The following is a 27030-nucleotide window of genomic DNA, read 5'->3' as shown; positions in this document are numbered from 1 at the left end:
TGATCTTTGTTTTGATCATTAGAACAAAAATTTTAGTTGATAATACTTAGATCTCCTTATTTAACATTGAATTCTAGCTCATTCTACAAACTTCTTATTCTGAGACAATTTAGCTGGACAGTGAAAGGCTAGGATTCAGTTTGGACAGTCAATAAGCATTTATTAAGGACCTACTATGTGAAAGGCACTGGGCTAGGTGCTGGGGTTACAAAGAATAAAGAAACATCTCATCTTCAGAGAGTTTCCATTTTAATATGGAGCACAGCATGCAAACAGTTATGGACATGCAAGCTATATACACTGTAAATGGGAGATGATTTCAAAGGGAAAGCTCTAGCAATGTGTAAGACCCAGAAAAGTCTCTTACAGAAAGGAGGGAGAAATAAGCGTGTGTGTGTGTGTGTACATACATGCATATACACACATATATATGTATGTATATATGCACATATATACATACAGACACTATATAAAAATATATAGTAATATAAATATATATAAATATATGTGTATGCATATATATTAAAAAGTGTGTATATATATGTCCTACTATGTGCCAGGCATCAGACTAAGCACTTTTTTAAAACGAATATTTGTTGTGTCAGGTAGGGGCTACTATTATCTCCATATTACAGTTGAGAAAACTGAGGCAAACAGAGGTTAAGAGATTTGCCTAGGCTAGGGTCATGCAACATTTAAGTATCTAAGACTAAATTTGAACTCAGGTCTTCCTAACTCTAGACCTAGAACTCTTCCTTTGCACTACTAGCTGTTTCTGACTTCTAGACTGAGATTTCAAGGAAGCCAATAGCCAGAGGCAAGGCAAGAGAAGTTCCATTCAACCAGTAGTTAAGGGACTACCATTTCTTAGGAGTCATCAAGTGCTAGGGATACAAAATAAAAAATAAACCCCTCTTTGCCCTCATGGAGTTTAGATTCTACTTGCATGTCGAAGTGACAAAAAATTGGATTGTGGTTTGTTTATATCTGCTCAAGAAAACGTTTAAGGATTTCTGTTTCCCAAATGCACAATTCTCATGGAGAACCCCAGAATTTCTTAGTGACACTTATGCCACAGTCCAAGAAACTGGTTTGGGCTGCTTTGGTTGTAGAAACAGAATAGCTTTGTGCCCATGAGAAGTATAAGTGTTGAAATGAGAGGTTCATGAGACCCACTATCATACTTTATCCATATCACCAACATCATTTTTTTTTTCACTTTAGAGTGTACCTTTTTAAGCTGAATTATTTTGGGGACATCAAAAAAAAGTATTTCAGATGGTAGGAATTAGAATTAAAGGTAATAACAATGTTGAAAATTCTATAGTCGTGGAATATTTTAGGCTTAGCCTAAGTGTAAAAGAGAAATAGTGTGGCTTAAGAGTTAGACTTCTTTTAAATACCTAATGTTTAGATATTAAATAACACACTTGATTCCCATCTCCAATTTCTATCAGTGATTATGGCTTTAGGTTGGTTCATATTTTATTCATGATTATATGTTTAACTCTTGTCTAATGTGCTTTGTACCAGGATACTTTGTACCAGTGTAAAAGAAATAAAAACATGGAAGCCTGGGGATAAATATAAAAGACTTAGGATGTTACTGCTCTTTTTTACTCTTATCACCCTTCATGGCCAACTCTTTGAGAGACTGGAGTGTTTGACTTATGATACACCAGTGTTAGATGCGCCTTACCTTCAGATCATTTCAGCATTTTGCAAACACTTTAGTTCTGTCTTTACCAATTTACCTTGTCCTCACATCAAATATATGGGTTTGTTTCTTTTCCAATGCTGGATCAGGAGGCAGTGATAGACAGAAATCGGGACAAACAAGCATTATTTGCAACCCAAACTTTATTAAATGTTTGATTTTATCTGTTATAGAACATGAAAAGCAGCGGTTATGCAAGAGTACCGATTATATGAATTTGCATTTCAAAGTAAAATGGTTTTATAATGAATATGTGCGAGAGCTCTCTGCCTTCAAAGATGCTGTTCCTGAATATTCTTTGTAAGTAGTGATTTTTTACCCCTACGTTTTGTTCTCAGTACACAGAGCTCCAGTTTGCTTGAGTTCTCAAGCGCTAACATTCCTTTCTCATAGTCTTCCAGTGACTGGATAGATTTCAAATTTTCAAATTTGAGCCAATGGTTTGGTGATCTTTCATAGTTGTTTCTGCTTTGTCTTTTCCATTTTTATTTTTTTTTACTAAAAATAATAGTGGAGAATGTGTCCAATTTAAAGGTAATGATCATATTGATGGGGAAAATGGGATTACAGTGCTAACAATGTGAATTTAATTCCTAAAGAGTTAGAATTTAGGTTACTCTGGAGTTGAAGAAAGCATATATGAAGTCTTGTATGTTATCAGATTGTTTATTTGTCCTTGTCGTATATCAAGGTATTTAGATAATCAAACTTTTTTGCAATAATTTTAAAAAATAGACCATTCAGAAAATCCATTAAAACTTCCTCATGGAGAGAAGGGGTAGAGTGGTATTTAATAAACTTACAGTATTCTCATTTTGATATAATTGCCATTTTGAGTGTACTCACTTTAAAAACACACTTAAAAAACCAAACTAAAAAAAAAAAAAACAGCCTCAAAGCCTAATTAAGTGCAAATGAATTGTTTCTTATGGGCCACAATATTAACCAAATGAAGTTTGTTTGCTTTTTAAGATGGTTTGAGCCCTTTGTCATTCAGTGGCTTGATGAAAATGAAGATGTATCAATGGAGTTTCTTCATGGTGCACTAGGAAGAGACAAAAAAGATGGAGTAAGTTTAATTTCCTGTCTTTGAATTAGTTATTGTCAAAAAAAAAGTTTGTTTTTTTTTTAAATAGACCTGTGATTTGATTGATACAGAGATGTCCCAGGAAGGAAAATTCCTCTATTAATACTGGAGAATTAAAATCAAGTAATTAGTGAAGTGTTTGAACCATTCCTATTACTTTTAAATTAAGTAACACAAGGCAGTGGAGTATAGTGAATAAAGAGCTATTTTCAGAATCAGAAAAACCTTTATTCAGGCTCTGCCTCTAACGCATACTGTCTGTGTGACTCTGGGCAAGTCACCTGCACTCAGTGTCCCAGGCAACTCTCTAAGACTCTAAGTTGAAGAGCAGGTACCATAATTTCCATGGTCATTAACCTAAATATGAGTTGAATATTGAAGCTAAAGACATTAGATTCTCAAGGTCTTATCCTAGACTCCTAAACCTAGAAATCTCATAGAATTTGACTGTCATCCCAAGATGTAGACACGTGACCTTTCTGATCCATTTGGAGCAAATATTATGAGCATGAGTTGCCTCTGGCTTCTATGTAACCATCAAAGAAGAGGTGAAGATATTCTAACACCATCTTTTATAAACCCATGTTCAGGAAATACTAAAATGATATATAACCAAGATCTCAGTCCAGCAAAAAGAGATTTCAAATAGCATAAACTTTCCCTATTTTATTGAATCCACAACAAATTTAGTTGGGATTGGCTACTTTGAAGCATTTTATTACTGTGGGATGGTGTTGGATGATATGACATTCAGCAGTTAATGAATAATGATGAACCCACTGTCTCAAATGTGCCAGCTTACTGGAATGGTTTCTGCTTTCTCCTTTCTCAGTTTCAGCAGACCTCAGACCATGCCCTCTTCTCTTGCTCTGTGGTAGATGTCTTTGCACAGCTTAACCAAAGCTTCGAGATTATCAAGAAATTGGAGTGCCCTAATCCTGAAGCATTATCCCATTTAATGAGAAGATTTGCAAAGGTAGATTAAAAATGGTCAATCTCTTTCTCATTTCTGGGTCTGTGAAATTTCCTCATTTTCTTGACTACTGCCTAAATAATTCTGTTGTGTTATAGTGTCTAAGGCAATAGTCATATTTCAATTTCTTTCACGTCATAGTATCAACTTCAGTTATCTTCAGTTTTGTCCCTCAGCCTGGGACATAACAAGGTATATTTCTGTGCTATATACTTGACATTTTGAAATTATTCCTGTTCATATTCCTAAAGAGATTATAGTGAATAGTTCCACTTTTCAGAGATGCAACTTCCAATTTTCTGTCTCAATGTAACACATATTTTAAGAGGACCATGCACTACTTGTGTTTGTCCTTCATTTTTGAAGAGACCATGACATCAGGGAAATGATAACATGACTTGCAGTTGACTTTGATTTGAGTGAGGGAGGGCTCACTTTCTCCTCCGGAGCCATCTGGGTCCAGTGGTCTTATATTTATCAAGACTACTGAAGATGACCCAGAATGCAATGCAATGAGAGAACCTGGCCCTTTTGGGCTAAGGTCTTTTCAGGTTCTCACTTTGAGTGAAGTAATTAATGCCCTTTCAGTAAATAGGCCTCTTTAAGAAGTGAGTTAAGGAATGACCCCTTTAATTTAAAAAAAAAAAAATCCAGTTAGAGGAAGAGCCTTGGGGTTGCTGGTCAAAAGAGAAACAGTCAGTATTGACATTCACTCGGCCACAGGAGGGCCCAAAATATAGCCTTTAAGTGGTGCTTGGTCAGGGACCTATAGTGATCCAATCTGTTGGACAAGGATTTGGGGGTCAAGACTTAGCTCTATTAGAATAATGTAATTTGTCTTGCCTAAGCTCATTCAGATGACTAGTGATAGAACCATTACTTGAACACAAGTCTCTTAACTCCCAGTCTCTTCAACACTCTTTTTACTCTCTAAGAAGGAAAGCTCTCACATTTGACCTTCAGTTTCTTTATTTGTAAAGTTGAGGAGATCTTTAAGGTTCCTGTCCAGCTCACATTTTGTTGTTCTTTAAGAGAAGCAAACACACACACATACACACATGCACCGACACACACACATACACACATATGCACAGGCACACACATACATACACATACATACACACACATAAACACACACATACATACACATAAGCACACACATACACACACACACATTTGTAAGCTCCTCAAAGAGCTTACAAGTCATTGAGGAACAAGGCAAATGTGCAAAATAATGGCAGGGGGAAGCTCATATATAATTTTGTAAAAATTAGTAGTACAAAAAATTAAGCACAAAATAGGGAAAATATGTCTGCCAACCAGAGAAGTTTAAAAAACCTTCATTGCCCCAGTAAAGAAAAGAGAAAAAGTGTTCCAGGACGGAAAAACAGAGTGAAGATATTAAAAATTGAAATAGTTGTGACCTATATGGAACTGGTGTCACTCGAGCTGAATGCTTGTGTAGGCAAATAGTATTAATATTTGATATTTACGTGATATTTTAACACTAGAATCTACAGGTATGTGAATGAATGCAAAAAATGTACTTAGTCCTTCAAAGCAGTAGTGTCGAACTTAAATAGAAGCAGGGGCCACTAAGCTGTACATAAGGATCTCTGCAGGCTGCATACTGACTTAGAAAATCGCATGTGCATATGCATGTGTATACATACACATACATGTATATATATCAAAATTACTGTCAGTACGTTAAAATCATGAAGGAAACGTTTTAATCTGTTTCCAGCAACACTTGCGAGTATCATCAGTTATATGCAACCAGTGGTTTGATACCACTACTGAAAAGTATTCTTAAGGATTATAAAAAAAGCTTTCAATATTATCCGATCTTTGCAAAGAGCCCAGGAGGTAAATACCTCAGTTACCAGAGGTACCCAGAAGGTAAATCTGTCAAATATTCATTTGACAGATGAGGAAACTGAGGCTCATAGAGAGAAGTTAGGAGAATTATCCAAGATCATTTAAAAGTGAAATTCCTTCCTAGCTCCTTGTCTAGTGATATTTCAATTATATCTTAATGGAAACTAGGGTTGAAGAGCTCAAGTAGATGTAAATTATGGAAGACTTTGACTTGCACATTGAGGAGCTTCAATCTGAGATAGCATCGTGCACAAAATAGAGCTCTGAATGTTATGAACCCATCCTAGTTCTACCATTTTGTTAGCTGGGTGACCTTGGACAAATTGCTAGACCTCTCCAATTCTGAGACTTCTCATCTCTAAACAGGGGTTATGAGGCTTATCAACACTACTTACCTTATAGGCCTGCTGTGAAATTAACGGACATGGATATAAATGTTTTATTAGCCATAAAAGTAGTTTATAAATGTAAACGACTATTACTATCTTAGAGACATTTGGGAGTCGTTAGTCACAGTAAGGGACTGACAGTAAATGGAACCTAATTAGTATTGCTGATTTCATGAACCTTTTCCTGATTCTAGGGGCATAGGTTAGTTCAGTGAGATAGCCAGTGGCTGGGAATCTCATAGAATCTTCAGGGAGTTTTCATCTGAAACCTACATTTTAATCTGAGAAGGAACCCTTTGTCCCTCAGTTTTTACCTGCAAAATGAGAAGCATATTCCTTTACTTTTATATGATGGCCCCAAAGCATTTATTTAGATGCAACTTGGAAAGGGTTTTCTAGGCAGCAGATGTTTCCTGATTTGTAACACACAGATGTTCACGTCACTCCCTCAGCAAGATAAGCACTAGGGGAAAGAATCATTCAAAAAAAAAAAATCTGAAAGTAAGTCTCCTTCTGATTAGCATCTGGGTTCAGGCTGTGTGCCAGGAAGAGAAACAAATGGAGTAGTTGCATGTGAATCTCTCTGGTGGAGAGGAAAGAACACTTAACTGGGAATTAAAGGACCAGCGCTCTTGACCTGGCTCTGCTGTTTGGTACTTTGGTTATCTTAGGCAAGTCATCTGACCTCTCAAGGTCGCAGTTTCTTCAAATGTAAAATAAGAGAATCTATTAGATTCTTCTTCAGGTCCTTCTTCATTCTAAATTTTGAATTTCCAAAAGTCAGTTGATGCATCAATAACATTTATTAAGTATCAGAAACTGTGCCCAGAACTGGAAATTCAAGGACAAAAGTGAGATGGCCCATGCCCTCCAAGTGCTTACATTCTACTAAGGGCTAAAACTTGTTTACAAATAAGTAAATGTAGGGTTATAACAGCAAGGACTCCTATATACACAGAAGTGCCTGCTGTTCAGGTTCTTAGATCTGCTTTTCTAAAAGGAAAGCAACTTTTGAGGGGTCAGCAGTCACTTTAATCAACCACGTATATCATTCACTTAGTTCAGGGGCAAACGTCAGCATCCTGAACTTCAGAGAAAATGCAAAGAAACAAATCAACAGACAGGATTTCGAACTGTCTAGCCATAAGCAATACATAGATCACAGATTAACAGACAGAGCCAACTGTCTGACCATACATACATAGTTAACAGAGAGAGAAGCACCAATATCTGGGTTTACAAAGAGGGGGAGTAGGGGTGGTCTCCTCAGCAGCTACCCAGAGTCTCCTCTGGCCAAACAAACACTTCCAATGAGTTAGCCTTAAAGTCAAATCTCACCTCAGAGTATTTATATACTTTTCAGAGCCAGAGGGCAGGACCCTCTGACCTAGTACCTCAATAGAAATTAACAAAAGGTATTGAGGTCTATTAATGACCAAGGAACATCTTTAACTCTTCCCCCCACTCACCAGTAACCTTCCATTACCATTACAAGGGTACAAAACAAAAAAGTGTCACATGCTAGTCCCATAGGCTTATATTATGTGTGGTTGGAACAGATTTATGTTTTTGTATAGATGAACAAATAAAGTTTTATATATGCATATATAATATTAATTATATCATATTATTATATATTATATTATTATATGCTTAATAAGGTGCATAACTATACTAAATTCAACAGATTCTGCTCAGTAAAGGTTTTGTGAGTACCTATTGTGTTTATTTCTCAGTGATAAATCTTGGACGTGAAATTTAGATAAAATCCAATCAAGATTTCTGGTAGGAGGAGTGACATGGCTGTGTGTGTGTATTTGTGTGTGTGTGTGTGTGTGTGTGTGTGTGTATGATTATATTTTTAAAGAAACAATAATGGTGCCTAAACCTTACCACAATGTAAAGAGTCTGGCAATGGAGATTGCCAAAAGAGTTGACAGAGTGTTTTAACATGATTTTTTTATAGTGACAGTGCACTTATATTGCTCAGGCCTCATGTACCAAAAAGAATTTTCCTCAAATCAGAGTTTCTATTCATTTATCTGAGATCATTTCCATATACACTGAATATGCTACTTAATAACTTCATGGAGAAAATGGGTATACTTCATTTCATTCCAAAAACAAGAGATCATAGTAGAAACTATATATTCCCTCATTCCAGCAATAGTGCCCTTCTTGGTGTTCCTCACAGCCAGCACTCCATTTCTTGACTTTTCTCACTTCTGTGCCTTTTTGCACATTTTCTCCTATACCTGGAATGTTCTCCCTTCTATTCCCTTCTTACCTCTACCTTTGAGAATCAGTTCAAATACTACCTTCTACAGGAGGCCCTTCTTAATCCACTTTGTGGGTCATACCATCTCTCTCATTTTTTAATGTGTTTATACTGTATGTATTATATATGTGTATGCATAATTGTTTGTATGTTGGGTTTCCCATTACCTTAAGAACAGGGATCATGCATTTGATTTTTCTCTCTATTTCCAGTGCTTACGGTGCCTGGCACATAATAGTACTTAATAAATGCTTATTGATTAACTAAAATTGGAAGGGACTTTAGGTGTCATCTCATTTAACCGCTTCATTTTGGAGATGAAGAAAATGATATCCAGAAAGATGACATGATTTACCCATGGCTACACCATTAGAAAAATGGAGAACCATTATTTAAGCCCAGATCTCTTGATTCAAAATCCCATACTCTTTGTTTTGTTTCCTGCTGCTTGTCTCCTTATTCCTATCCCTTTCAAAGCAATTGTCCTATGTCCTACTCTGAGTCTACTTACCTCTTTCCCTGTGCTTTGTGGAATGCCTGCTCCATAGGTTACCCATTTGATTTTTTCTTAAACCTTTTCCTTTCCTCTCTTTGGGCTTTCACTGAAACATAATACAAACTTCCTGTCTATCCTTTCCACCACTGGTTGCACTTTCAACTTATCCCCCACCTCGACTGCAAATCATTGAACAAGGTGGGAGTATTGGACATACTGTATGCTCCCCATTGTCATTTCTAAGCTTTCCCTCTACCACCCTCACTCAGTAATCTCTTCTCTTTTGAGGTTCACTCAATTCATATTTACAGCCCAATTCAAAATTTTCATATTCCAACCTCCAAGACATTCCCCTTCTTTCCTTAATAAGTTTAGTGCCTGGCTCACAGTCTCTCTTCAACTCCTACCTTCATAATAAGGGATTTCAACATATTATTTAATACTTCTAGGCTCCCAGTTTCTCAACTTACTAATTTCACATGACCTGCTATCCTACCCCTCCTCTGCTAAACACGTGGTTTAAATATACTGTCCTACCCTTGATGCTGCCATCACCCATAAATGCACCCCTTCCATGGTCATGAACTCTAAAATTCCCTTTACATGATCACAATCTCTTGTCATTCCACCTCTCCCTCAAAACCTCAAATCTTGATTTTTGTCCTTACTGTGACCTCCAATGCCTTGACCCTTCAGTTTTTTCAAGCTATCTCCCCTCCACTGATTACATTCCCCTTCCTTTACCACCTTCATGAACCAGTTCAATTTGACACCGTCCTCTTCTCTCAAGGGACTCGATCCTTTAAGCTGCTACCAGTATTGCATTGCCAAACCTCAACTTTCTGTTCTCCCCATCCACTGCCTCTGCTCTTATTTAAGAGTTGTTGAACAAATCATAAAATCATGCTAGTTGGGTTCATCACAAATGTATGTTACATAATTTCAAATAGCCTGTCACTGTGGGAAGCAAACCTCTTTTGCCTCTCAGATCGACTTTGTTTTACAGGACCAGCTGATGGTTTCGGTAGACAGAGCACTAGACCTAGAATCAGGAAGACATGAGTTCAAATCAAGTCTCAGACACTTCCCAGCTGCGTGACCTAACCTTTTATTGACCAATAAAATAGATCTACTGGAGAAGGAAATAGCAAACCACTCCAATAAATTTGCCAAGAAAACCCCAAATGGAGGTCATGAAGTCAGACACGATGGAAACAACTGAACAGCAATAACAATTGATTCATTGGCTCATTCTCCCATTCACCACCATGACTTTTCCAAACTTTTTTTATCCCTCTTTTGCATGGTTTCTCCTTTACTCAGCCTCTCAAAAGATAAAAAAATTAGTCCCAGAGAAGACCTTTAGTCTCTAGAAATAAAAACAATAAAGATACGTAGGTCACTAGCAGCAAAGCTGGAATTTAATCATAGGTCTTTACAATGCTCTGAAGATAGATAATTATACATGTACTCCATCTATTAATAAATAATGTTATAGTCAGGAAAGTGGAGCAGTGGATAGAGTCCCGAGACTGGAGTCAGGAAGACCTGAGTTAAAATCTAGCCTTAGACACTTACTAGCTGTGTGACTTTGAGCAAGTCTCTTAACCTCTGCCCCAATTTTCTCAAAATTAAAATAGGAATCATAATAGCATCTGCCTCACAAATTTTTTGTGAGGAACAAATAAGTTAATATTTGTAAAAATCTCAATATAGTATCTGACTCATGAAAGGGCTATTATTGTTATTATTTATTGAATAGAAGCCTAAATGTTTGGCTTTTCTTCTTGTTGCTGTTCAATCATTTCAGTCTTGTAAGACTCCTTATGCCCCTATTTGGGCATTTTCTTGGCAAAGATATTGGAATTATTTGTCATTTCCTTCTCTAGCTCATTTTATAGATGAAAAAGCTGAGGTGAACAGGGTTAAGTGGCCTTCCAGCCTCACACAGTTAATAGTTATCTGAGGCCAGATTTGAACTCATCTTTCTTACCCCAAGCCCAGCACTCTATCCACTGAGCCATCCAGCTGCACCTGGATTTTCTTAGATGAGGATTAAAATGTGTGGCAGGCAAGGAGGTTGGGGTGAGAGTGAGGAATGGAAATGGTGTGTTCATCTTCTGTTTTTTCTGGCCATGGGAATTGACTTGATTTAAAGAGGCAATGTGCCATCAGATAGCTGATGTCAAAATCAGGAAGACCCGGGGTCATATCTTCTCATCTTGAGATATGCTGACTGTATGACTATGAACAAATCATTTACTGCTTTTCCTCTCAGTGATCAAGGCAACTCTTGAAGAAGATAGCAAAAAAAGTGCCCATCTACATTTGTAGAGGGAGTTTTCTCATCCAGAAGTTCTCTATACCAGTGAAATCACAAGTTTAGTCTTTATCCTTGCCTTGTTCTTCCATAAGAATAAGCACTCTTATTTGGAGCCTGGGGTAAGCCTACTTATTACATAATAAACCAAGCACTCAACTCCAAGATGTGGCTGGCCATTCAGAAGGATTTCTACATCTGGGCATAGGAAAAGACTTCTCAGCCAAGTTAAGTAGATACCACTATCGTTGTTATCATTAAGCCAATTCTATGCAGCCCCACTATCCTCCTAACAGTACAATTTTCTGTTCATAGAACTATAACTGAATAGTTAGACTGTGACCCAGAGGTTTTATCTCATGGTTTGTAATAACAATATATCAGATGGAAGAGCTGTTGTTAGTGTCAATACCACACTCTATTTTTCCCCTTTTCTTTTAAAGACCAGTCTTAACCCAAGACCACTTAGGTTCTCATTGATTGGCCAATAACAGGTCTCGGACCAAATCCTACTTGGTCATTGTTTGGGCCCTGATTGTTTGGTTGGTTGGTTGTTGTCCTTTGTTCTGAAAAAGGACAAAAATGACATCACCATGCTAGAGTCAAGTGTGGCTGATCAGAACAATATGAGCTCGGAATGTTCTATCTCAAGTCAAGCGCAAATAGTCTGTGTGAACATTTGGGGTGGATTCTCTAAATTTGCGCACCCTATGTTTCCTTTGAGCTGTTTCAGTTCTGCTTTGCTTATAGATCACAGCACCTCCTCTGATGTGTGCACACCATGTTGAGTGGTCCTGTGCCAGTGTCTCCCAAGTCAATTCCAAAGTTCTTAAGAGAGACCTTGAGGCTGTCCTTGTATTGCTTCCTCGGACCATGTGAGCGTTTGTCCAGCATGAGTTCTCCATAAAATAGTCTTTTTGGCAAGCAGATGTTTTGCATTTGAATAATGATGCCATTCCTGATAAATAAATTGTTAATAGTATTTCTATTTTGGCTATAAACCCTGAGGGTCTTCCCCTCCCAGATTTTTTTTTTAAAGACCATTCTTTGCCTCATTTCTTATTAGCCTTTAATTACTAAATAGACCTTGCTTCAGTCAAATTGAAACCTGTTAAAGACCTTAGCTTGAAAAGTCAAGGTGTCCCACTGCATCGTGGGCCATCTGGCCACTGAACCAGATGGATCTGGAGGAGAAAAGGAGGCTGGTGGCTTTGCACAGCCCTCCCTCACTTAAATCTAAGTCACTTACATGTCATGGCATCAAGTCCCTGATGTCATGGTCCTTTTCTAGAACAAAGGACAAATAGTAACCACATTCAGTCCATTCCTTAAAACATGTTATTCACCCAAAGCAGAAGAAAGATGTGGTTGTTGTTTTAAAAATTGAAAACTGCTCCTCACCCTGTGCAGCGGCTGCAACTCTACTGAGGCAACTAAGGTGTAATAGTATATCCTATTCTTTATCACTTCTCCAGTTTCTGTGGACTGCTTGGATAAATGGATTTACTTGCTATTTCTTATTTGTGATGGATTGTCTTTGGTGTAATCCCTATTTGGTAGTAAAGCCTTAAGCTGATGAATGGAAGGCTTACTCTCCCTCTTAAGAGCAACTAGGGCAGTGGCTTCCTTCTAAACTCACTCATATCCCTAGAGCAGAAATATTGTAGAGGGTGCAAATAAGACATAATTCTACCCCACTATTCTTTTGGAAGACTAAAACAAAGTGTATTTAAGACAAACATGTAAGTTTATATATTCTGAAATCATTTTATATGAAATAAAAATAAGATCCCAAAAAGCCTGGAAGAAGAGCTATAAGAAAACACTTCACCCTTTTGGGGTGGGTGGAAAAGTGTGGAACATTGCACATAGCATCATTTTGGGGCAGGGAATGTATTGAATGAGTTTTCTGATTTTTTTCTCCTTTTCTTTCTCTTTTTAAAAATTCTTAATTATGAAGAAATGCTCCTTAGGATGAGGAGAGGGAGTGGTGTAGGGTAAAATATAGGTGGTGTAAAAAAACAAATCATCATCTATTTTTAAAATTAAAGGAAATTAGAATGATTCTTATCTTGTCTTTGTGATGATAAAGTAGAATCTTTTGCTGTTTTTATTTTAGTATAATCAAGTGCCTCTGATTGAATCTTGCTTTTATCCACCAAGAATCTTTATGAGGAATAAAATACAGAAATGAGTTTCTTTAAACAGCATATGTATTTGTGTCGTTCATTATTTTAATGTGATTAAAGAAGATCTTCCCTACTCACTAAGATTTGTAGGAAGGTCCACACCTTTTGTTAAGTTTCTAATGAGGCACTGGTTCTCAAGGGTTGTGGTACCCCTCTGGCTCTAAAAAAATAAATAAATACTCTGAGGGTGAGGTTTTACTTTGGGGCTTACTGATTGGAAGTGTTTGTTTGGCCCGATGAGTTCCTGGGAAGCTGCTTCTCTCTCTGGTAACTATGTATGTATGGTCAGGCAGTTGCATCTGTCTGTATGTATTGCTTACTATCATACAGTTTGGAAGCTCTGTCTGTTGTTTTAGATTTCTCTGTATTTTCTCTGAAGTTCAGAGTGCTAATTTTTCCCCCTGAATTAAGTGAATGATACATGTGCTTGATTAACCCCTCAAAAGTTATCTTTCCTTTTAGAAAAGCAGATCGAAGAACCTGTGATATTAGGTCCTCCTGTGTATGTTGGGGTGCTTAATGTTACAGTCTTCAATCTCATGACTTTGTCTTTTCTTCACTCCCCATTTCTTCTCCCCTTCCCTCAATTTCCTACTCAGAATAGTGATCAAATCATGAAAAGGAGCCAGTTTTATTTGCTACCAAACTACAGTAGCATTCTAACTTTTGCTTTTCAAATGCTACTCTTAAGGCCAAACAGACTAAAGTCAATGAAGACATTTCCAAAGGAGATCAGTGGGTGTGACTTGCAAGGAAAAGAATATCTTTTCCAGGTCTTCTGGGAAAACAGTATTCAGGAATTGTGACATCTTTTGTGATATCACCAGGGGTCACATCTGGAGATAAAACCAAAATGAGGTTTAGGGAAAGGATGCTAGCACTCTCTCTCCCTCCCTGATAATTCAGCCTAACAAGAATTTATTCAGTGCTTGCTATGTGCAAGGTCCATGCTAAACACAGAAGAAACAAAGACAAAATTTAAAATTGTTCCCTACTTTAAAAAAGCTTACATTCTACTAAGAGATGAGATGAAATGAGTAAACACTTAAATAAATACATGCTAATCTGAGAGCAGAGGAACAGGAAGGGGCTAAAGGGAGAGTCAGAGGGGGAGAGAGAGAGGTAGAGAAAGGGAGAGATGAAACAGAACAAAGAAAGACTTCTGATAAGTAATATATGAGCAGGGCTCTGGGGGAAGTAGAGATTATGAAAGAGGGTGGTGAGTATTGCATTTGGAGCCAGAATGAGAATAGCGCCCAAAACATCATAGAAGCAGAAGAAGGTACTCTGAGTTCAGGGAATCAGTAGATCAGTTTGGCTGGAAGATAATGTATGTGAAGGGGAGTAATAAAAAATAATCCCAGAAAGGTGAGCTGGAGTAGTCAAGATAGTATTTGCCTTGCATTTCCACAGACATTGCATCCCTGAAGATTCTTGTGTTGTTCAAGTTTTAACTTTCAGTTGGTGCTAATGACTAATATACAACAGACTCTTAAAATCAGGGTGGTTTATCTTTGTTTTTCCAGTGGAAAGAGCTATAATGAAATTACTTCTACAACCTCCATTTTCATTATGAAATAGTGATTTGGGAACTAGCTTCATAGGTAAATCCCATAATAATTTTCAGCATTATGCTTAAAGTGAAGTTTGAACCACAGAATTTGTGAGATATTTTGGTATGATCAGCCATCTGTCTTCCTGGATTTATTAGACTGCTTCTTGAGAAGATATTATGTTTTACATAATTAACATGTTATTGTAAACCTCTGTATTTCTCCACAAAGCATATTTTCTATCTGCATTTTTATATCCACTTCTAGGTTCTCAATATAATTTTTAAAAGTCTATAAACCATGGTAATAGTCACATTTGCTTTTGTGAATAGAGAGAGTAAACTTAGCCCCTTCCTTTTCAGTTCACATTTTACCATTTTGTTAATTCCTTGGATTGTTACTATGGTAGATTCTGAGCCCAGGAAGCAAATGCTGATGAAAATAAATGCCTACCACTGCTCTGTCTCTCTTTCTCTCTCTATTTCTTTCTCTTTTGAAGTCATTTCTTTATGTGTAAGGAGTAAAAGAATAAAGAACTAGCAATTAGGATGATGAAGATGATGATATAGAAAACATGGTTTGAAAATTCAGTAGAGGAAACACAAGTATAAAAGTTGAAAAAACTTATTACAAAAATTATTGAACTAAATGAAATTCTTGGCAGAAAAATTTCAGGAACTCTAATGGTAGTATTCAATAAAATTGATTCTTACATAATTCCAAGAAATATGTTTTCAGAATTCAATATAAATGGGACTTCATTAGCCCTACTTAGTGTCTGATATATGGAATCATGAGAAAGAATTGAGAGAACATCTGCAAAGATTCATAGTTGGAAAATAGAACCTATTAGGAAGGATCAAAAAAACTGATGCTCTGTCTGAACAAAAGAAGTCTGAAGGATGATTTAATAATAACTTTCAAGTATTAAGACCTCTTTGCATAAAGGATGATGGTCAGATGTTCACTATCTCCTTTGAGAATCAACAAAATTAAACATCCTTAAGATACATGCAGCAAGAAGGATTTAGGTTAGCCATAATGATTTTTTCACAGAGAAGATTGTTTCACTTTGGAATAATAGATCATTGAGAAAGATTGTAAAACCTCCTTCTCTGGGGTCCTGGGGAAAAAAAGTATGTTTTCATCTCTTTGATTTTCTTTTTAAGGACAACTCTTCCCCAGACAATGGGATAGATAAAATAATTTCTCAATGTCCTCTCTAACCAGATTTAATGCAAATAACATTAAGAAAGCAATTATTTGCACTGTGTGTATATATGAAAGTATACACTCAATTATGCAGATAAAATAAATTCTTTATTCTTTTTCAGACCATCAGTAAAGTTCTACTCCAGTATGCTGCAATTGTCTCCAATGACTTCAGTTCTTACTGTGATAAAGAAAACGTGGTGAGTAAAACTATCAAAGCATTTCAAAAGCATTCCAGCTATTCTTTAAAATAATAAACAAAACTAAAATGTGCACATAGGAGAATTTTTCTGTCTTTCTCCTCATCTCCCTCCCTTCTGTAAAGTATTTTCATTTGTTCCTTTGATTATTCCTTGGGAGTAGAAAAACCAAGAATGGTGGGGGAAGGATTGTGTTAGTAACAACCACAACAGCTGGCATTTGTGGAAAGGTTTGCCAAGTTCTTTACATATATTCTCTCATTTACTCTTCTCAGCAACTCTGTGAGACAAATATGACTGACATTATTATTTCTGGTTTATAGTGTGAAAGTAAAGATTCAAAGAATTTCAATGATTTGTTCAGGACCACACAGCTGGTCTGAGTCTAGAATCCAAACCAGGTCACATATGACTCCAACTTCAGTCCTCTTTCCAGTCACCAAGCAGAATAGTTGAAATTAGATCACAGCTACTCATCTTGGTGGACTGGGAAGAAGACTAGACTTGGGGTCAGCAGCTATGTAGATGCAAATCCAGACTTGAATACTTATTGGCAGGGACTTCTGGGAGCCAAGATGGTGGAGTAAACACTAAGTCACTTTCACTCTCCCTTATTGCCCTCTAAAAACTCAGAAAATGTCACCCCAGGAAAAATCTTGGAACAGAAAAGCGAGCAGAAAGATGGAATACAGCAGTTTTTTGGTGTGGGAGACTTGGAGAATTAACAGGAACTGTCACTCTAGCTCTGGAAAGGGAGCAGGACAGGCAAGCCAGTGGTAAGCCCCACCTCAGCAAACTAATGGGAGATCCTGAACCCCAGAGTGGTGGAGCAGGCAGGCTCCAACACCAGGATCTTCCAAGTACCTTGGCACAGCCAGGGGAACCAGTGGACTCCAGTTGTACCATCACATGCTCCCAATGAACAGGCATCCTCCAACAGCCAAACCTCCCAGTACTTCACCACTCCAGGTGGATAGGTGTTCTCCAATTGCCAAACTTTCCCATGCTTCAGAGTAGTTCAGGTGAGCAGGTGTTCTCCAAGGGACAGACCACCACCACCAGCCTGAGAGCTTCAGTGTAGTCCTGGAGAAATGCAGAAAAACCCACCTGGTTTCAGCATATGCCAGCCATCATCCCTAGGACCCCAACTCAAATACCAGGTAAGCCGCCAGATTCCTACAGCCTCCAGCTGCCAGCAACTGAGGCCCCAGCACACAAAACCAGCAACCAGGCTTCTGGCCCCCACACAAGATGCCTCAGGCAGTGTCCCCTGTGCTCGAGCAGAAGCACATGACTGTAAAAGTCAGGAAATCATGACCAAAAAGCAAAGACTGACAATGACCAGAGATTCTTTCTGTAGTGACAGGAAAGATCAAAACACAAATTCAGAAGAGAACAACATTGTTGATATACTCACATCTGAAACCTCAAATGGGAATATGAACTGGTTTCAAGCCCAAAAAGCCTTTTGGAATAACTCAAGAAGAATATTTTTTGCCAAATTTATTAATTTATTTGTTTTCAGTTTTCAACAATCACTTCCATAATTTCCTGATTTTCTCCCCCTCCTTCCACAATGCGCAATCTTATATAGGTTCTACACATGCATTCCTATTAAAAACATTTTCATATTAGTCATGTTGCATAGAAGAATTAAAACAAATGGGAGAAACCATGAGAAAAACAAAGCATAATAAAGGAGAAAATAGTTGCTTCATTCCGCATTCTGACTCCATAGTTCTTTCTCTGGATGTGGATGGCATTTTGCATCATGGGTCCTTTGCAAATGCTTTAGGTCCTTACATTTCTGTAAAGAGTTAAGTATCAAAACCAGTCCTCACTCACTGTGTCTGTTACTGTGTAAAATGTTCTGCTGGCTCTGCTCCCCTCATTCAGCATCAGTTTATATAAGTCCTTCCAGGTTTTTCTGAAGTCTGCCTGTTTATCATTTCTTATAGCACAATAGTATTTACATTCATATACCACAACTTGTTCAGCCATTCCCCAATTGATGGGCATCTGCTCAATTCCCAGTTCTTAGCTACCACATAAAGAGCTGCTATAAATATTTTTGTACATGTGAGGGCAATCAAAATAGGATCTTTTGCTGTTTTTATTTAGTATAATCAAGTGCTTTTGACTGAATCTTGCCTTTATCGATCAAGAATCTTTACAAGCAGTAAAGTACAAAAACAAGAGTTTTCTTAACTAGAAACAGTGTATGTATTTGTATTGTTAATTATTTTAATGTGATTAAAGATCATTGTGTGAAGCTTGATTAGGGGAATTGTTTTGTAGGAGGGTCCCAAGTACTTTTTGTTTTTTCTACTGACACACTGGGTCAAAGTGTTGTGATGCCCCCTGACTCTAAAAAAAGGTATAAATACCATGAGTTGAGCTTTTTTGGGGGGGCTTAGTTTTTGCAAGAAGCTTTGAGTGCTAGATGAGGACCCTGGGAAGCTGCTAAGGAGCCCCCTAACTTTGAGAACCCAGATGTCATGCTTCCCTCTCTGCCCTCTCTGGTAATGATGGTCAGACAGCTGTACCTGTTTGTTGAATTATGGTTAGGGAGAGGAAGCCATGTCTGTTGATTACTTTGGGGTTTACTGTCTGGAAGTGTTCATTTGGCCAGATGAGGACTCTGGGAAGCCTCTAAGGAGCCCCTCGGCTTTGAGAATGCAGATGCCATGCTAGCCTCTCTGGTAACTATGGTCAGACAGGGTCCAATTGTCTGTTGAATTCAGGCAGAGGAAGTCATGTCTGCTGATCTTTTGGTTTCTCTGTATTTTCTTTGAAATTCAGGGTGCTGACTCCCTGAACTAACTGAATGATATATGTACTTGGTTAAAGGAATGATACATGTGCTTGATTAAAGTGATTGTTAGCCCCTCAAAAATTGCCCTTCCTTTTATGAATGCAGATCTAAGAACCTGTGATAACAGCAACCCCCGTATATGTTGGGGTACTTACTGATACAACATGTGAGTCCTTTTCCCATTTTTACGATCTCTTTGGGATGTAGCCCTAGAAGTGGTATTGCTGGATCAAAGGGTATGCATATTTTATGGCCCTTTAGACATAGTTCCAAATTGCTCTCCAGAATGATTGGATCAGCTCTCAGCTCTACCAAAAATGAATTAGTGCTCCAGCTCTCCCACATCTTCTCCAACATGTATCATTTTCCTGTTTTGTCATGTTAACTCATCTGATAGATGTGATATAGTACCTCAGAGTTGTTTTGATTTGCATCTCTCTAATCTATAGTGATTCAGAGCACTTTTTTCATTTGACTATAGATAGCTTTAATTTCTTCCTTTGAAAACTGCTTGTTCATATCCTTTGACCATTTATAAATTGGAGGATGGCTTGTATTCTTGTAATTTGACTCAGTTCTCTATATATTTTAGGAATGAGGTTTTTATCAGAGATACTAATTGTAAAAATTCTTTCCCAGTTTTCTGCTTCCCTCTTAATCTTGGTTGCATTGGCTTTGTTTGTGCAAAATCTTTTCAATTTAATGCAATTAAAGTTATCCATTTTGTATTTCAAAATGTAAAATATCCTTTGTTTGGTCATAAATGCCTCCGTTCTCCATAAAGCTGATAAATGAGCTATTCCTTGTCCCCCTTGTCAAGAAGGATTTTAAAAGTCAAATTAAAAAGGTAGAAGAAAAATTGGGAAAAGAAATGAGAGGTATACAAGAAAGAGTCAAACATCTTGGAAAAGGAAGGAAAATATTGACTGTAGAAACAATTTCTTAAAAAATACGATTGACCAAATGAAATTAAAAAGTACACTGAAGAAAACAAGTCCTGAAAAACTAGTATTGGCCAAATGGAAAAGGAGGTACAAAGACATTTTGTTAAACATTTTGTTAAAAATTAGAATTGTGCAAGTGGAAGCTAATGACTCTGTGAGACATCAGCAATCAGTGAAACAAAATCAAAAAAATGAAAAAATAGAAGAAAACATACAATACCTCATTGGAATACTTATTGGCTCTGTAACCCTGGATAAGTCAATTAATGTTTCTGTTATTTTACCATCTGTAAAAAGGGAAATAATAATATTTTTAGTACCTCTACCTCACAAGGTTATTAAGAGCAACAAATGGAATGACATATTAATACATATTACATAATATGCATTATATATTAAGATATGCAATCAAATATATTATGGTTTAATAGATAATCTCATTTATTTTTTACATATAGTTCCAAAAATCTTAGAGCAGCTTTAAGCTGTATATATAGTCCTTTACAAACCATACAATATTCCTTAAATATTAGCTGAAAAATAATCTAGAGTAGTGAAGAAGCCAGTCTTTCAGTCATGAGAAACTGGATTAAAATCCTGACTCTGACATATACTGGCTTTGTTGTTCTAGTTGTCACTCAACCTCTGAGTGCCTCAGGCTATTTTCTAAGAAGATAAATTGCAGATCAGATCCCAATCTGCAGTGGCTCAAGTAGTTTCCTTATCAGGGTTCCCAGTGAAATCAGAGCTCTAGTATGTAAACACCAACAGCATTACTTATTATTACTGAAAACACACATATTTAAATTTATGAGTTAAGTGTATTTTTAGCTTTTGTCTCTAATTTTTTTGAATTAGGAAGTTTTCCCTCTTTCTCTGTAAAGGTGATACTTTATTTCTTCAGATATTTTTGTTAAATTTGCTTTAAGGCATCTCTCTTCCCACTGGCTCTCTTATTACCCTCAAGTCACTTCCTCCTCCTATTTGTTACCCTATTCCCTACTTTGGGAGGTTGATTAACTTGTTCATTATTTTTTCTTTCTTCCTTTTATCTAGCAATCTAATTCTTCCCTTCTTTTTTTCTCTTCTAAAGAGTCATGCAAACCCTCCCTTCTGCTTTCTTTCAACTTGTTTTATTTGTTGGTTTTTTGTTTCATTTTCTGAACCTTTTTTAAAAAGGATTTATTTTCCCTATGCTCTCCATTATTTCTTTTTCCTTCTGTGGATATTCAACTGTTATATTCATCATTTTTACACTTACTTCTTCCTTCTTTACTTTCTGGATTCCTTAAGAATTAAAACTCCTAAGATTCCTATTTTGATTTCCTCCTCTAAAGTTTGTACATTATTGCTTTATATATCTTTCTCCTGCTCCTATTTTCCTGTGTTGCCTCACTTTTAGAAATACCAATTCTTGTAGGAGATAGAAAGGATAGAAATACTGCCTGACAGTAAGGAATTTTCCTACCTTCGTTTCTTATATGCCACTGATTGTGCAATTCGTTACACTCATCGCACTATAACACTATCCTAATTTGGGGAAATTTGTCATAAAATCTCATCTCTGGGACCAAGCCTTCCCATTCTTCTAGGTGTCAGTTACCATTTCCCCCACCCCCATCAGAGCTCTGATTTCCCTTCTCCTGAGAAAGCATGCCATCCATAGTGGCATACCTCTCAGAAGTAGTGATCTCTGTTAATACCAAATTCCTGCAGATTTGATAGGGGGAGGAATACTGGGAGATATTTGGTGATATAAAATAACAGCAACAGTGACAAAATTCTAAATGATGAAAAATTAATTGAAATGTGTGTACATACAGCCATTTTATGAGAGTAATCTCAAGATTTTTTATGGTGATGAGAAAATAGGAAAAAGATAAATAATTGAAAGCCAACTGCAGCCCCCAGACATATATACTCCTGATATAAATTGCATGTGCAATCTAGAGTTGAAAACTAGAGAGTTCAGATTTGAGATGTAAAGCTAAAACGAAACAAAATTATACTCTGTTTTCCACATTAAACCCAGCTCAAGGTTCTCAGTCCCAAGAAACCTCACCTTCTAAGTAAACATGATTCACTCTTCTGTTTTTATGAATGAGATTGATGGTAAATTTAAAGAATGAAATGGATTTTATCCCTGAACAATCCTTAGTAGATCTAAACCTTTTAGTATAATTGAGAAAATATCTATAAAATCCAAAACAATCTTAAGAATTAAGGAAAGGTTATGGCCTTTCCTATATAAGATCAGCTAGCAGATTTTGAAATGAAATCATCCTTATTAAACCAAAGAGCTTAGCTAGTATGGAGAAAGAGAAGTCTTGGCACTTGGACGTGTTCAAAAGTAATCACTCAGAAAAGAAACAATAGAAATGGAAATTTTCCACAACCATAGAGGAAGGTTAGATATCTTGTTACACAAACTAATTTTTAGTTCCAGGAAAGGAGAAGAGATGCTACTTTTTTATTGAAAATTCAATAACATCTCATTGATACTTCACAAAGATGTCTCAATCTTAATGGTTCTTGGAAATTCTAAAAGAATCTCTTTCTTTTGGAAAGAAATCAGACTCTCCTACTCTCTCTAAACTTCCCAGCTATTCTGAGCTGGGCCCCTTGAATGTTCAGGGAGTCATCAGCAATTACCTGTTGGCAAGAAGGAGGGACAACAGGACTTGAGATCTGCCCAGCTCCTGTGTCCTAAGGTCCCATTGATCTTACCATATATTTTACCATTGTACTCTCCAGTCCCTTGGCCACTACCATCTGACTTGCAGATGTACCATAAGGTTTTTGAGCCTTGATATTCACCATATAATGGAACCCTCAGGACTTCTGGTTCTTTGCATCTGCTTTAGAAATGATTTTCTCCCTTCAATATATTGATTTCTCCAATGACAGTGGGATCTCTTTAAGTTCTGTGACTGCCTCATTTTTCCATTTGTATTCCTATGACTTGGCACTGCTCTTAATAGTTAATTTAGAACACTAAATAAATGCTCTTTTTATCCATTCATTTATTCATTCCTCTAAAATGTACATTGTATCAAAGACCTTCGTAACCTAGATCTATCCTACCTTTCCAATCTTCCTACACCCTACCCCCTATCATATACTTTTCAATTCAGTGCCTCTGCCTGCCTGGCCATTCCACAAATGAGACATTTCATCTCTTAGTTGATTCACTCCAGATGTCAAAAACCCTAGAATGCTCTCCTTCCTCTGCTCCAATGACAGACCTTCCTGGCTTCCTTTTAGTACCTACTAAAATCCCACCATATACAGGAAGCTTTCCTCAACCCTCCTTAATTCCAATCCTATCCCTCAGTTAATTATTTCCCTGTATATAGCTTGCCTTTTATATATTTGTTTGCATATTGTCTCCCCAATTAGACCATGAGTTCCTTAAGGGTAGGGATTATCTTTTGACTCTTTTTATAGCCCAGCACTTAGCCCAGCGCCTGACACATAGTGGATGCTTAATAAACGTATATTGGTCAATTGATTGAATCCATGGAATTTTATGAAGAATTTTAGAAATCCAAACAAAGGAGAGCAGATTATGTTGATAGCAGTTCTTTTAGTATGTGATACAATGCTATTTAATTAAAGGTGAATATATTTTGATATGTTACTAATATTTTTTATTATTTCAATATTTCAGGAATCTGTCACCTCACAAGATAGGCACATTAATGATGATCTCAGACCCTTGCATACTTTAATATCAGACTTGCAACGTCAGAAAAATTTATCACCCTGTGGCCAACCTAGGAATGAACCTGTCAAAATTTATTTGTATTTGTTTATGGACAGCAGACATGCATAATCCATCACTGGGCCTTTCTAGCTTGATAGGACCGAGGAAGGCATGCACTTACCGGACTCACTAGAATAGTCTTTGGGAACCCAGGGTCATCTACATATCACCCTGAGACATCAGAACACTTTAATATCAAATTGATTTCATTAAATGAGTTAAGATATAGATGTATGTTTTAGTAATAGTAGTAGTAGTGAACATTAAAATAGAACTTTGAGTTTCACAAAGAGGTTTCCTTGCTTACAACAAATGTGAAATATTTTTATCCCCCTTCATGTCATTTATTCAATAAACACTAAATACATTTTGTATGTGAAGAACACTGTGACATATACATGTTATACAAGCATTATCCTCATTTTGCATAATATACATTTATTCTAAAGATATATAACCCAAATAGAAAGAATTACAAATTTATTTGAAATTCAGAATAAACTTTCAGAACATCCTTATTCTATTTTTAACAGATAGTTGAAAGATTCCAAACTGAAATAGAAAGTGAGTTTATGTATAACAGTACTAATTTCAGTAAGCTGCAAAGGAAACCCAATTTTATTTATTTAGACTTGTCCCATAGTTAGTAGAATCCTGGTGTCCCTGTCTTGACATATTCATGAGGAGGTTGAATGATTTGATCTCTAAAGTTCCTTGGTCAAAATGCTCTGCCATCTGCAGATCCCTTTCCATCCTCCTTCTTCTACGCATCTTCTTCCCTCCACGTTCACTCAGGTCTAGTTGAAATAGTGTACCTGACATCTATATGTAGGCACATTGTTCTTGAAATACTACATATGCCTGAAACTCCAACACAAAACTTCCCCAGGGACTGTATCATGCTGCATAAGGTAGCAGTTTGGTTTAAGCAAACTAAAAGGATTTCCTTACTTAGGCTTACTTCTTTGATTATCAATATTACTGATTATTCTAAGTTGTCTAAATAGCAATGTAATATGATAATAGTAAATTGACCTGAAACCTTCCAGTGATAAATCCCTCCTCTGAGATGACCAGAACTCACAGGTACTAGCACAGTACCCGGCAGAGAGAAGGCATTTAATAAATTCCTGTTGATTTCAGTCAGGTCTAAACTGATCAAGTTAGGGCACCACATCCAGAGAAAGAGCTGATGGAGTCTGAACACAGATCAAAGCATTTTATTTTCACTTTCTTTGTTGTTGCTATTGCTTTGTTTCATAGATTTCTCCTTTTGTTCTTTTTCTTCTTTCACAACATGACTAATGTGGAAATATGTTTAATGTAATTGCACATATATAACCTATATCAGATTGTTTGCTGTCTTGGGGAAGGGAGAAGGATGGGAGGGAGATCAACTCTTATAAAAAGTGAGTGCCAAAAACTATCTTTACATGTAATTAGAAAATAAAATACTATTTACATAAAAAGATTTTCAATTCAAAAACAGAATATATGGTACCCCAACCTCTTCAGTAACAATAAGATGTTTCGACTTTAACATGTTATTTTTAGATTTAACTTAGTTGTCAGTCCACCTTATAAAAAGTTCAAGGTTTATCTAAAAATTATTTCCCTGTCCCAAAGTTGAGCGATAGAATGCCAGTCAATTCAGATAGAATTGGTGTCCACAAAGATTGATCTTTATTAATGTGCTTCAAGCCAGGTCAACAAGTATTTATTAAGTACCTACTTTGTGTCAGACTAATGTCCGAGAATACTAAGAAATGCAAGAATAGTCCCTACCTTGGGCAGCTCACGTTCTCATGGGGGAGACAACACGCAAACAGCTATGTAACTATAAGATATAGACTGGGTACAATGAAGGTTACCTCAGAGAGGAGTCAGTAGCAGTAAGGGGAACTAGGAAAGGCTCATGGCAGAAGGGAAGACTGGAAAGAATCTAAGGAATCCAGGAGGCAGCCATAAGAACCAAATGACCCATTATGATTATTCCTAAAATCTAAACTTTATCATTTAGATGTGTTTTGATATTGTTAGAGAAGAAGATAAACTAGACTCCAAAGATAGATCACATTGTATTAATAATCTTCTAGATATGTTTCTCTAGTTTAATACATCAATTGAGTCCTCTAAATTAGATTAATATTCCTTTCCCTGTTTTTCTCATTTGATATAAAGAGGATTAGAGTAAAAGCTGTTTCATGATTGAGGTTAAGGTAGATTTGAATTATTTAATTCCTCTTAGTGCTGAATCATTAATTTAATTAAGTAAAAATGAAATTCAAACGCTTCAAAGTCAGGCAGTACATTCTATTTTTTAATATACATATATATGTATATGTATATATATATGTATATGTGTGTGTGTGTGTGTGTGTGTGTGTGTGTATGTATTTTATTTTAAAGACTGGGGCTCCCTGTCTCACTTACATTAAAAGTATAGAGAGGCACTACTCCCAGGTCAGGTCTTCCTCTGATCGTAATTGGAGTGTTGACCCATTCCATTTCCAGCGTAGGCCCAGTAGTACTCTTACCAAATATTCACTATGCTAATGCCAAACTAATGCAGACAATCACCTTAGCTCATTGTAGCTCAGAACTCCTGAGCTCAAGAGAACCACCAGCCTTAGCCTCTTTGCTAGGGAAGGTTACAAGTACTGTGTACCTTTACTACTGGTTAGGCAGTGCATTTTAACAGAAGATCTGTCAAAGTTGCATTGATCTTCAGTTAGATAAATATGACTTTTTCATATGTAATTTTAAAATATCCACTCACCTACTTGTTGTGGTTGAGTAACAATTAATGGCAGGACAGTAGCAAAAACAGCTGATGGGGCTTATTTTATTTTCAATATCCCAACAAGAAGACCTGCCCCTGGTAATTATTGGCTATGTGACCCTGAAAAAGCCACTGTTAACTCTACTCCCTTTCTGAGCTGGGAAGAAGATAAATTCCAGGTTCCCTCTCTTCCTTTGGGGTGTCAGTTGGTTCAGATGGCCACTAAAGAAGGGTCTTCTCTCCCTCCCCACCTCCCCCATCTCTTTCTCTCTCTCTTTCTCCCTCCCTCCCTCCCTCTCAATCCCTCTCCTCCCTCTCTTCCTCCCTCTCTCTCTCTCTTTCTTTCTCTTTCTCTCTGTCTCAGTCTCTCTCTCTCTCTCTCTCTCTTTCTCTCTCTCTCTCTCTCTCTCACACACACACACACACAC

At 36.9% G+C, this 27030-nt stretch overlaps 1 protein-coding gene across 2 annotated transcripts in view; it reads left to right on the top strand.

Annotated features, from left to right (window-relative positions):
* UNC13C (unc-13 homolog C) overlaps positions 1-27030 on the top strand; it is a 769865-nt gene that overhangs the window by 605203 nt on the left and 137632 nt on the right. For both annotated transcript variants that reach the window (XM_072616138.1, XM_072616137.1), the window contains 4 exons: positions 1891-2017; positions 2690-2786; positions 3637-3780; positions 16218-16295. In XM_072616138.1, coding sequence (XP_072472239.1) covers positions 1891-2017; positions 2690-2786; positions 3637-3780; positions 16218-16295 — 446 coding nt within the window. The remainder of the gene's footprint in view (positions 1-1890; positions 2018-2689; positions 2787-3636; positions 3781-16217; positions 16296-27030) is intronic.

The sequence above is a fragment of the Notamacropus eugenii genome, chromosome 1 (genome assembly GCF_028372415.1).
Source record: "Notamacropus eugenii isolate mMacEug1 chromosome 1, mMacEug1.pri_v2, whole genome shotgun sequence".
Taxonomy (NCBI): domain Eukaryota; kingdom Metazoa; phylum Chordata; class Mammalia; order Diprotodontia; family Macropodidae; genus Notamacropus; species Notamacropus eugenii.
Note: the sequence above shows the minus strand (reverse complement) of the source record. Positions and strands in the feature narration are given on the sequence as shown.